At 32.7% G+C, this 12,071-nt stretch overlaps 1 protein-coding gene across 1 annotated transcript; it reads left to right on the top strand.

The window, feature by feature from the left end:
- The first annotated feature begins 3,317 nt into the window (after positions 1-3,317).
- On the top strand, positions 3,318-8,590 carry LOC140880669 (outer envelope protein 61). The gene is made up of 11 exons (XM_073285304.1): positions 3,318-3,707; positions 4,072-4,302; positions 4,456-4,512; positions 4,632-4,760; positions 5,075-5,152; positions 5,280-5,350; positions 5,540-5,589; positions 5,694-5,862; positions 6,241-6,925; positions 7,764-7,907; positions 8,236-8,590. Exons 1-11 carry the CDS (start codon positions 3,612-3,614, stop codon positions 8,380-8,382), a joined length of 1,857 nt encoding a protein of 618 aa, XP_073141405.1. The 5' UTR covers positions 3,318-3,611; the 3' UTR covers positions 8,383-8,590.
- The last annotated feature ends 3,481 nt before the right edge of the window (positions 8,591-12,071 follow it).

Raw genomic sequence — 12,071 nt, 5'->3', positions numbered from 1 at the left:
TCACTCTTGATTAGATTTGAGAAACCGTAGGTTGTTTGTTGAATATTCTTAAGCACGCATGTTTAACCGGTGAAGTGTAGTGATGTATTAGATATTGTGGATGTCTGTTGGACTATTGCACGACAATAGGTGTTTGTGGAACATGATAGTTCTTGAATTTTGATGATTTCTTTGATGTGGCATATACTTTCTTGGGCGCACCTAAAATATTTTTTTTTAAGAAGAAAAAATAATTTTTTGGAAACCAATTAACTCCATCCGGGTTGCGAGCAAGATGTTTGAAATCCTATTCATCTTGTTTGTGGCTAAGTATGCGGATTAAATGAGGTTAATCTTTTGAAGAAAAAAAAACACAGTTTAATTCCATCCGGATTGTAAGTAAGGAATTGAAATCCTAATGCTTTGCTTATGGTTAAGTCTGCGGGTAAAATAGGATTAAATAATTTTTGAAAAGTTTTGAATTAACGATACCATCCGGGCTTGGAAAGTGATTGAAATTCTAGTCACTATTTCATAGCCAAGTTTGCGGACTTAATGGGATTGTAGTTCCATCCGGGCTATAGACGAGGGGATTGAAATTCGAATCCTATCTTGTTATAGCTAAGTATGCGGGTAATTATTGGGACTTTAAAAATGTCGGGTGCAAAATCCGATGGTGCGTAATTATTCTCAAGGAAGTTGTGTTGTGTTGAAGGATTGTTGAGAGGAGGGTTCTTGATTGTGAGACTTGCACTGAATTGTTTTTAGGTCGGCGAACAGTCTTGAAGCTTTGTCTTTTGAAGTTTCATATAACTGGGATAACATGACACACACACGTTCGCATTCGACTGAAGGTGTATCATTGATGATTGAGAGTAGCTATGAACTTGTTTTAGATGAAAGTGGTTTTCTCTGAGGCTATGTTGTGCATGCTCATTCTTGCTTATGTATTTGCTTTGTTTCATTTTGTTTTGCATGACTTACTCGAGGGCGAGTAAGGAGTAAGTGTGGGGGAGTTTGATAGTTATGTTTTTATTGCATTTGTTAATGTCATTTTGTTGTTGTTTTGCATTAGTTTACGTGTTTTATTTATGTATTTTGTTCGTATTTCATATTCTGTGTTTGCATGATTTGTTCTCCGGTTTTGTGGTTAGGTCGTATATTTTGACGGACTTGGACGGAACTTTGGAGTCATGGAAATGTTGGAAATTTTCTGAAGAATTTCGGCCGCTTGATGTGCAACTTTCAACCGATCGAGCGGCGCCTATATGATGAAGACAATAGCTATGGGATTTTCAGCCGCTCGATCCGCAACTTTCACCCGATTGAGCGGCGCACGTATTTTGCAAAATAGTAGGGTCGTGTTTTTTGGCTCGCTCGATCGGTAGACTTTAATCGATCGAGCGAGCGTCGCTATTCGGGAAAAACTTTGTAATTTTGGAAACTTTGTTATTTTAGATTCTATTTATTATTAGGATTTTATTTTGTTTTTGAGAGATTATTATCAGACTTTTGGAGATCTTTAAGGAGGCTAGGTTTTATTTTCCATCTCTCTCTCAAGTTTTCTTCTTTTCTTTTGAATTTTCTTGAGTTTTTGATGAATCGTTGTAGCTAAACTTTTATTCTTGGTTGAGGGAGACGAAACCTTGATATAATTTATTCATTAGATTGGATTTTGATCATGTTTTAATCTTTATTGAGTATCAATAGTTGATCTATTTTATTTCATGTTTGTATGCGAAATTTTCGGATTGGCCATCTTAGGATTTGGTTATGCAAACTATAGCTAAATTAGAATTCAAATCCGTAATTGTTTGAATAAACTAATTTGCGAAACAACTACGTTTGATATTTTCTGCTGTTGAATTTATTAAGTCGTAGGAACAACTATTGACTAGACTAAATACAACCGCTGGTGTTTGTGTTGTCTAGATTCGTCAGGTTTACTCGTTTGAATGCTACCTTAAATTTAAATCTAGATCGCTGGAATCCGGATTAATTTATTGGTAAGGGTTAATTTAGAACGCTGGTTTCTAATTAATTAAAATTAAGGTGAAACAGGAATTTGATTTCCAATGATGAATATTTGATAGGATTAATTATTTTTTAGGGAATCGATGATTGAATGAATGAATATCAAGGGTGTAGTCGACCGATACCAAGGCTTGTTTCTTATTGATTTCTCTAATTTAATTCTCAATCTTGCATGATAGTGATAATATTTAATTTTATTTGTTTGAAATTCCAGTAGTTAAGTTCCAACTCAAAAACTTCCTTTAATTTATTTAGAACACATTAAATTTACCTTTTCTCGTGAGAACGATCCCTACTCACACTACTACATTATTGTGGTTATCTGATTGAGTTGGGTAATTTGGGCATGACGCGGCTTAGCGCTACCAATAACCCAAATGTGAACACTATGTCCCAAAAAATTTTATTGCATGCTCTGATACCATAAATGATTTCAACTTTTCAACATTTTAAGTGTTAAATTTTATATTCAATTCTTATGCATGTTCAAAATTTTGGTGTGGAGATTTTTAGTATTTTTTTAATTGATGGTTCAGCCATGATTTTATTTGCATTAAAAAAATCTTGCATTAATTTTCAAATAAAAGTATAGATGTCACATTGTATGTAAAAATTTTAAGGCAAGGTATTATAAAATATAATTTTATCTGACAATAAATTGATTAACAAAAACTTCTATGAAACGGTCTCAAGGATCATTTTTTTTAGACGAATCTCTTATATGATTTATCCATTAAAAAATATTATATTTTATGTCAAAAATTTTACTTATTATTATAAATATGGGTAGAGTTGACCAGTCTTACGAGTGAAACCATTTCACAGGAGTGTTACTTAAATTGATTAAGGAGTGGAATATATTAATATTTTTTTTGAATATAAATAACACTTTTCATAAATAAATTGAAAAGAGAATATATTTTTAAGATAAATAACATTTATTTTTATTTTTATGAAAATAAACCAAACATCGTCGAAAGGGAATCAAAGTAGATTTATTAAAACACTAAAAACGGGCTAGTAGGGCGGACCAGCCCACAACACGTCGCAAATCATCATTAAATAGGACGAGACCAACTGACCCATCTTTTAGGCGAGTTGAAAAACCATCAATCCAACCCACTTATTTTAGGTGACAGGACGGACTAACCCGACAAATTTACATATAATTTGACGAGCCAACCCACAACCAATCATAACATACCATTCGGTGAGATGAAACAGAACGGCCGGACGGGTCCATTTTTTAGTGATTCCAACCCAATCTACTTATTTTATATGGCCACACAATCAACCCCCGAACCTAGCTCGTTCGCAAGCATTTATGCAAGCAGTAAATGATCTCTGCTCGCGTTTCCTCTAGCATATCCCCAAATTAAAAAATATAAACCCTAGTTAAATTTGTGAGAGATCTTTGACCTGTCCCTTAAATTATTCTCCTCTTGTGAAGATTGGGCCACACGAATCACCAAATTCGGCGCCTTGTCTTTGTAGTAGTCGCGGCAGAGCCTCCGGGTCCTAGTTGATTTGGTATTGAGAATTCCTGATTTCTGCGATATTTGATCTGTTTGGAGGGTCTTGTTAAAGGATTGGGAAGCATGTTTAACGGAATGATGGATCCGGAGATGATCAAGATGGCTCAGGAGCAGATGAGTCGCATGTCACCAGCGGATTTCGCTCGGATTCAGCAGCAGGTAAATGGGCTGCTGAATTATGGTGGAGTTCCTTGTAATTGACCGTAAAATGATGTTGAACCTTCTCTTTTTCTTGATTATATTCTAAATTGATCGAACAAATTTTTAATTCTGAAAATCTGGTAGGTACGATAAGTCCATTAACGGAAACAATGGCATGGTTGATTTTTCAAATATTGGTTGAATTATGCTTTTAGTTATGAAGCATGTAAGTTATGGTAATGCTTATTAAATTGATCTAATAAGGGGCTGAGCCAGATTTTGAGGTGGAATCCCCTTAAGCAAACCTGATCTACCTACGCATCTAAATTCCAAGTATAGCTCAGTTTGTTATTGATAGTGTTTGCAATTTCTGCTCTTTCAGATGATGTCAAATCCGGAGCTGATAAAGATGGCTTCTGAAAGCATGCAAAGCTTAAGGCCTGAAGACTTTAAGTTTGCTGCTGATAGATTGAAGCATACTCGTCCAGAGGAGATAGCAGAGATTGGTGAGAGAATGGCGAGAACTTCGCCTGATGAACTAGCTTCAATGCGTTCCCGGATGGATGCTCACGTGTCCTATGAAATTAATGCTGCTGAAATGCTGAAAAAACAGGTGACTCATCTGGGTGGCAAAAAGTTCAACATTTACATACCCAAACAGTTCCTTTTCTTGTTTGTGTGTGAATGGAGTATTTATTTCTTTTTTTGTGTGCGTTAAGAGCATATTGGCATTACTCAAGGCATAACGTATTTTATATGATGTCAGGGTAATGAACTTCACAGTCAGGGTAAGTACCAAGCTGCCTTGGAGAAATATACGCGTGTAAGTGGCTTGAAGATTTTCCTTTTTAGGCAGAGTCGAATTCTATCTTTTGTTGTTTGTTCTTTGTTGATGTGTACGGCCAGCCTCTATATTTATTATATATTGCTTTGTGATGTCAGGCAAAAAATAACCTTAAAGAAGTTCCCACATCGGAAGGCAGGAATGTTCTCTTAGCGTGCTCTCTCAACATGATGTCTTGTTACTTGAAAACCGAGAAGTATGATGAATGTATTAGAGAAGGAACTGAGGTATGGACAGTATATGTTCCTTTCGTTTGAAGAAAATACTTGATGTGTTTGAAATGGCTGAACCATGAATTTCAAATGAATGACTTAGGCTTAATGACATTTAGCAGAAAGTATTTGTTTTTTGTTAGTTTTTACCTAGGGTTTTCATATGCTAAATGTTCAATTTGTGTTTGATCTTTCATGCTGGTATTTAGCTGATAAATTTCTTGTTAGCTGTCAACATTATTAAAGTTTCAACGTTCCTTACTTTGTTGTGGTAGCATGACGATGGATGTTGAATATACAATAATAATTATAAATTTCTAATGTTGCAGGTTTTAGCTAATGATGCGAAGAATGTCAAAGCTCTTTATAGAAGGGGACAAGCACACAAGGAATTGGGGCGACTAGGAGTAAGCTATTTTTGTCTAGTTTTACTCTTTGTTGTCTGTGAACAGTGTGACGTTGTTAACTTGTTATGCTACTGCTGCATCTTTAGTGTTTTCATTGTCCATCTTTGCTAATATGAAGAATATGCAGGATGCTGTGTTTGACCTAAGAAAGGCACTTGAATTTTCTCAAGGGGATGAAACTATTGCAGAAGTCTTAAGGTACTCACTTTCCATTCCAAGTAGTGTCCATTTTTGCAATTATGTAGCATGCGCTTGCGTTGGTCCTCTTTCTTTCTCCTTCCCTTCTACTACCGGTTCAGGTTTAGAACTCTATGGATTGCTTCTCTATTATTCGATAGTTTCTCAATCATTGAATCTGAAATTTGGCCTATTCACTCGTACTGTCAGGGATGGTGAGGAGAGATTGACCAAAGAAGGAGATAAGTATCCTTCACGAGGTATTATATTTTTTTATTTTATTTCAAAATTATGTTCGTTGATGACTTGATGGTCTGATGTTTCCTCTGTGCTTTTTCCTGCTAATTTACTCCATTTTCCTTAGGGTTAGTTATTGAAGAAATAACTGAAGAAGTAAGTGTCTCATCTGAAAAACTTGAGAATCCTGCACCAACTCAGCAAGATGCCCATCAAGGCAGTACAGAGAAACTTCAGATACCTCGATCAAATACAGAATATTTGGATGCTCTAAAAGATGACCCAGAATCGATCAGGTTTAATATGGTTTATGAAATAATGATTTGTTGCCTTTTTGAGGAAATCTTGTGAATGATCTAGCTTCTCACATTTGCAATATGTTGCAAAAATTTATAGAGGTGAAATTCTTAACTGATGCTATTTCACATGGGGAAGTAAGCAAATAATGATTGATTCCTGATGGATGTCCTGATTGAATGAAAAATGTAATGCATAAAATGCATCCATAAAAACTCTATAAATTGGCTAACATGCTTATGCTTGTTTCCTCAAAAAAAAAAATGCTTATGCGTGTGTGAGCACTTGATTAATTTTGTCATTTTGTAATTCAGCATTTGCATACGTATACTTGTAGTCAGATACTTCAATGAAAATCAATCATGTATTGTGTGTAGATCCTTCCAGAACTTCATTTCTCAAACAGATCCTGAAACCTTGTCTGCCATGAATGGTGGAAAAGTTGAAGGTTTATCTCCTGGTATGGTGAAGACTGCTGCTAATGTTATTGGCAAGATGTCTCCTGAAGAACTTCAAAGAATGTTCCATTTAGCTTCGTCTTTCCAAGGAGATCATGCAAATTCCAAAACCGGCTCCCCCTTTAGCCCTGGATCAGTTCCACCAGACCTATCACCTGACATGCTCAATACAGCAACCAAAATGATGAGTAAATTGTCACCGGAAGAACTTCAAAAGATGTTTGATACAGCGTCCTCTATGAAGGGCAATGAGAAGTCACCATCAGCGTCGACACCTTTTCATAGTTATCCTGGTTCTGTTCCACCAAATGTTACACCTGAAATGATTAAGATGGCAACAGATATGATGAACAAGATGTCACCTGAAGAACACAAAAAAATGTTTGAGATTGCATCATCTTTGAGTGGGCAAGATAGGTCATCATCAACAGCTGACCTTTCCGCAACTCGAGAAAATTTCAATGTAAATGACAATGATGTCGGGGAAAGTAGTTCCTCTCAAGGTTTGCATTCAGAAAGCACTCCTCAGTCAAGCTTCTTAGATTCCAGTTCTGATCTGCAGGAACAAATGAAAAACCAAATGAAAGATCCAGTTATGCGACAGGTTTTTAACCTGATTCTTTCCTACAAATTACCCCCCTTTTTTTATCCTTTATTTGTTAAACTTCTCCGTGAAACAATTTTTGCTGCACTGGCGTAAACTTTTGGCAATATGGTGCAAATACAGATATATGTTCATGGAATCCATTGGTTTCTGGCTCAATTGCAAATAGAGACGTGTGTTCATGGAGCCTGTTGGTTACTGACTCAATTATTGGTCTTGCGGATGATTCTTTTGAAGACGATTTTAATATTTATTGCATACTCATAGCCTATGGAAACTACATTTTCCGACTCCATTTAATGACTTTATAAAGAAATTTATGTCATCGCCAAAATATTGTCAAATAAGAAATGTTCGGATTCAATTATTTAGTCTTTGTTTGGATTAAAAAAGTTTCCTATGCATTTGAAATATAAAATTTTCACCCGACTATTTTACATACCATAGTTTTTGGTTTCTTGGAAACATGCCATAGATTTCTTAGAATAGAATAAGAATAATATGGACTTTAATTTCACAGAAAATTCATTGATTTTATGATGTTATTTCGCATTTGTATGTGTCAGTGTAGTTGGAATATATTTTTGATTCCGATCTACTGGTTCTAAAACACCATTTTGGTGTAATTAATGTTTGACCTCTTGATTGATCTTCACAGATGTCGTACAATGACAGCTTTCAGATATCACAAGGGAAACACATACTTTGCTCGATTCATGACTATCTTTGTTTCTTTTTTTTTTTGAAATGATCTATGTTTATTTTTTGCTTGGTATAAAGTGGATGTGTGCTGCCTTTCTTTGATGACATTGTTTCTTTTCTCACGTAATATTGGCAGATGCTCACATCAATGATGAAAAACATTAGCCCTGAAATTATGGCAAACATGAGTGAACAATTTGGATTTAAACTTTCCCGTGAAGATGCAGAGAGAGCTCAACAGGCAATGTCATCGTTGTCCCCAGATACGTTGGATACAATGGTACGTTGTTAACTTCAAAATGGATTAATTTTTTTCCACACTTACCACGCGATTATTTTCACCTCTCGTACCTACTTCTTCGCCCTTGAGGTGTCTTTGTCGTTATTTAACAAAAACTCTCTCATGTGTAAAATGGATCAAATCTTTGTCATTATTTAACATAAACTCTCTTATGTGTAAGATGGATCGAAGCGCAAGAATAGGTGGTATACTTTGGCTATGTCTAATAATGGCAGAGCCGGGATTTTTTGTTTTGGGGTGATGTTTGTATATACCAACTCCCGGTTTGTTTCAAATCTATACCTAATTCTGTTTCATATGTCTTTAGATGAAATGGGCAGATAGGATCCAACGAGGCGTACAAGGTGCGAGAAAGACCAAGAATTGGCTTCTAGGAAGACCTGGTATGGTTTTGGCTGTACTTGTACTCTTTTTAGCAGTCATCCTGCACTGGTTTGGCTTCATCGGTCAATAAAAAGATTGCAAGGATAGTGCTATTAACACAAACTATATATGTCAAAATTTTCGAATGTTCATTCAGCACAATAAAGACATTGGTACAATTGAATTGGTCATCTGCACTTTTGTATTTGTCTGGTTTTTAGCCTAGCTGACAGGGTCGTTTTCGTTGTAAGGTAATTAATTGTACATCTAAGCTCATACATTATACTCCATTTTTGTGATTAAAATGTTTGATGTTTAATTCCTTGAAAGATTTATCTTATCTAAAATCACTGTTCTAAAATGTAAGAGGCGGCGATTTGTTAAAACGCGGGGAAAAACATTCAAATCAGTGGTAAAACGTATTAAACAGTGTAAATAGCTTTGTTGGTTTAGCAACAACCTTACAGAAATTTTTAAGATGAAATATCAGTACTTATAAGATCGTTAATCAACCATACGATATTCTTGTCCGCAAAAAACGTTGGGGCTTGTTTGTTTTTCTCGATATAAAATTTGTGAGTAAAAAATATTTGGATACATGGACTGTTGATAAAATGTCAAATTGTTATATGAGTTATTGAAAATAGTTTAATTAGTATATGAGCTAACTCAAAATTCAATTTTATCCTTTACTTAAATTGTTTTTAGGTCCAATATTGTTATTAAATTTAACTACGTATATTTTACTTTTTAAAATTATTTTACTGATTAATAATTGTAAAAATAAATTCATATTTACTATATTATAAAAAAATTGTATATCCTACTTCTGAAAAAGTATTCAACTTAGACATTTGTATATTATAAATGAAAAGACAAACATATATATCATTGAAAAAAATTCGGTAGCCTATGAAGGTCGGAGCAACAACACAACTTGACGTAGGTCTTGCTTTTTATCTCGATTTATACAATTATGATTACTAAAACATTTTGTATTTGGTTTAGATATTTCGGACAAATTACGTATTTTTAATAGTATTTTTAATTAAATATTTAAATAATAAAAATATTTATCTTGTAATATTTTTTTAAATATAATAAATTATATTTTAGTTCCGTATATTTTGATTTATTGATAAATTGTAATTTTATTAATATAAATGATATTATTATAACATAGACAGAAAACGTATTTTATTATATATTAATAAATATGTTTTTAATATATATTATTTTTAAATATATAATATATTCATTGTTATATACATATATATTTGTGTATGTGTGTATTATCGGATACTTATAATATTTTCATAAGTACAATCTATTTTTATAATATAAAATTTAAATAAATATAAATTTATGTTTGTAACTGTACTTAATAAAATAATTTTAAAAATTAAAATGTATATATATCAATTTAACAAAAATTATCGATACATGAACTATTGATAAAATGTCAAATTTAACATAAAAATTTACTATTAGTTTGTTAAATCCATGACACAATGAATCAAAATAATCATATTACAAAATTTATTTTAATATTTATCTAGGCTTTAAGCTTATTGAATTATCAAATTAACTCGATTTGTTATATTTTGATTGATTTACTCGTTAAATTATGATTTTATATTTATTAAAAAAACGTTAGAATCTGTCTTTCTAGTTCAACTAATTTTTTTTTGAAAAAATTACAATTATACTTTGATAAGTTGACATGTTTTTGGTTTTAGTTTTCTCACTTCTCAAAGTTCGGTTTTCATCTAATGAATTAGATATTTTTTTTTTGTTTTGATTTTTTTTTACCTGAAACAATTAAATCCATCAAATTTTTATTTGACACGATACTCTTTTACATGGTATATTTGACAAGAATAAAATCTATATCACATATTTACATGCATTAAATTCATCTAAACAAGAGAAATGAGAGAATAAAACACTACCTCAATACTTCCAATGAGAGGATAAAAGTTTGTTGTTTTTTAGATGGATTTTAATTAGAGGTGACAAATATTCCCGAAATTCCTACCCTTCCCGAATCTCATTTCATTCTTGTCCCGAAAAAATCCCAACCCAACATTTTCTCGACTCGAATTTTCGGGAATTTTTCGGTCCCGATTAATATCGGGAGAGGTATCAGGAATAAACTTTATCCCGACGGGATTTCCGACCCGTCTCGAAATAATATTATAATATATTTTATTAATAATTTTATTAATAGATTGAACTAAATATTATTGGGTTTCAACCCATATAATAATTAATCGTGGACTTAATTCACATAAATTTTTATCGTTAAAACGATCGAATTGTAGAATCATGAAATGACATTTTCTTTTTTTTTGGTATTTTTTTTTAAAATTTTAAAATTTAATTATTTCATATTTATAATTATCTAATTAGAACAAATATGTAGAATAAGAGATACAATTTGACAATCTATTTAACAAAATTTATGTAGTAATTTGTATCCAAACATTTTATTAATAATTTTTTGATGGACAGTATGATGTTTTTCTTTGACAAAATATTGAAACATTATCCGAAATATTTTAATATTATATGTTTTAAGTTGAATATTTATTTTTTATTTAGAAATATTATTTTCTAAATATTATTTTTTAATAAAATAATCACATTTTTTTTTTGTTTTTTGAACAAAATATTGAACATGAAAAAACTTTCAGGATTATCTCTCCCTACCAGACGGGATCCCGAATATTCGGGTTTCGAAATGTGTCGGGTACGGGATCGAGAAAAAAAAGTCTCCCGATTCTTTTCGGAACAGAAACAGATAGGAGGGTTACGGGACGGATTCCGACCCTATTCCACCCCTAACTTTAATGTACCCAACATAGAAATTATGCTTGTCACATGAGTAACCATTTTAAATAAACAATATTCGGTGAATTTAGTTGTTTCAAGCCAAAAGAATCAAAACAAACAAAAAAGAGTTATTTGCACAAAACCCCTTGTGAAAAATCAAAAAACATACTTCACCTTAGGAAAATTAAATAGGCGTCTAAACCCTTGGGCCTCGACTTTTTATAAAAAATTTCATGATTTATCCTTGTTAATGTGATATTTTAAATACACACCTATATATGTTGCGACTAAAAAAAATATGAATAATATTAATATACAAAAATTACCTTTTATTGATGTCTACTATTTTTCAGATCCACACAATACATCCATTGGAATATAATTTTGCATATCCATATAAAAAGGTTGAGCAAAAAACCATGGAATTTTTTTTTTCAAGAAATCATGAAATCTCCAAGCAAGATTGCACGGTCTTTTCTACAGGAAATCTCAACTCAATGTTGGACTTCACGTTGGTTTTAGTCGTAGCACGAGAAAGTGTTCAAAAAATTGCATTAGAAATTATTGGATTGAGCGTTTTTCGCTTTACCAAAAATTATAGCTGGTGGTAATAGTTTAAATCAAATTTTTTAAACATCGCAAAACAACACATGTACCACGTTTCGATTGCTCTACTAAATAGGGACAATTAACGCAACCAACAATCTATCTCTCTCAATAATTTGCCTCCTTGCAATCAATGGAAATCAAACCTATAACCATGACTCTAATACCAATTGTAGGATCGAGCAGTACTTGCCGCTTTATCAAAGAGCGATAAAACCATGTCATTTGGGTTGCTGCTCAGTTTAAAAGATTTGAGTTGCACCATTCTATAACTTTTGATAAAAGGGAAAACGTTCGGTTGTACAGGGCTTAGACACCTATTTAATTTTATAGGGTGAA

This window comes from Henckelia pumila, chromosome 1 (assembly GCF_033568475.1).
Source record: "Henckelia pumila isolate YLH828 chromosome 1, ASM3356847v2, whole genome shotgun sequence".
NCBI classification, from domain to species: Eukaryota; Viridiplantae; Streptophyta; class Magnoliopsida; order Lamiales; family Gesneriaceae; genus Henckelia; species Henckelia pumila.
Note: the sequence above shows the minus strand (reverse complement) of the source record. Positions and strands in the feature narration are given on the sequence as shown.

Coding starts and splice junctions, on each gene's coding strand:
- LOC140880669 (XM_073285304.1), top strand. CDS start 3,612: ATGTTTAACGGAATGATGGATCCGGAGATGATCAAGATGGCTCAGGAG. Junction 3,708..4,071: donor TCGCTCGGATTCAGCAGCAG/GTAAATGGGCTG, acceptor CTGCTCTTTCAG/ATGATGTCAAATCCGGAGCT. Junction 5,351..5,539: donor ACTATTGCAGAAGTCTTAAG/GTACTCACTTTC, acceptor TCGTACTGTCAG/GGATGGTGAGGAGAGATTGA.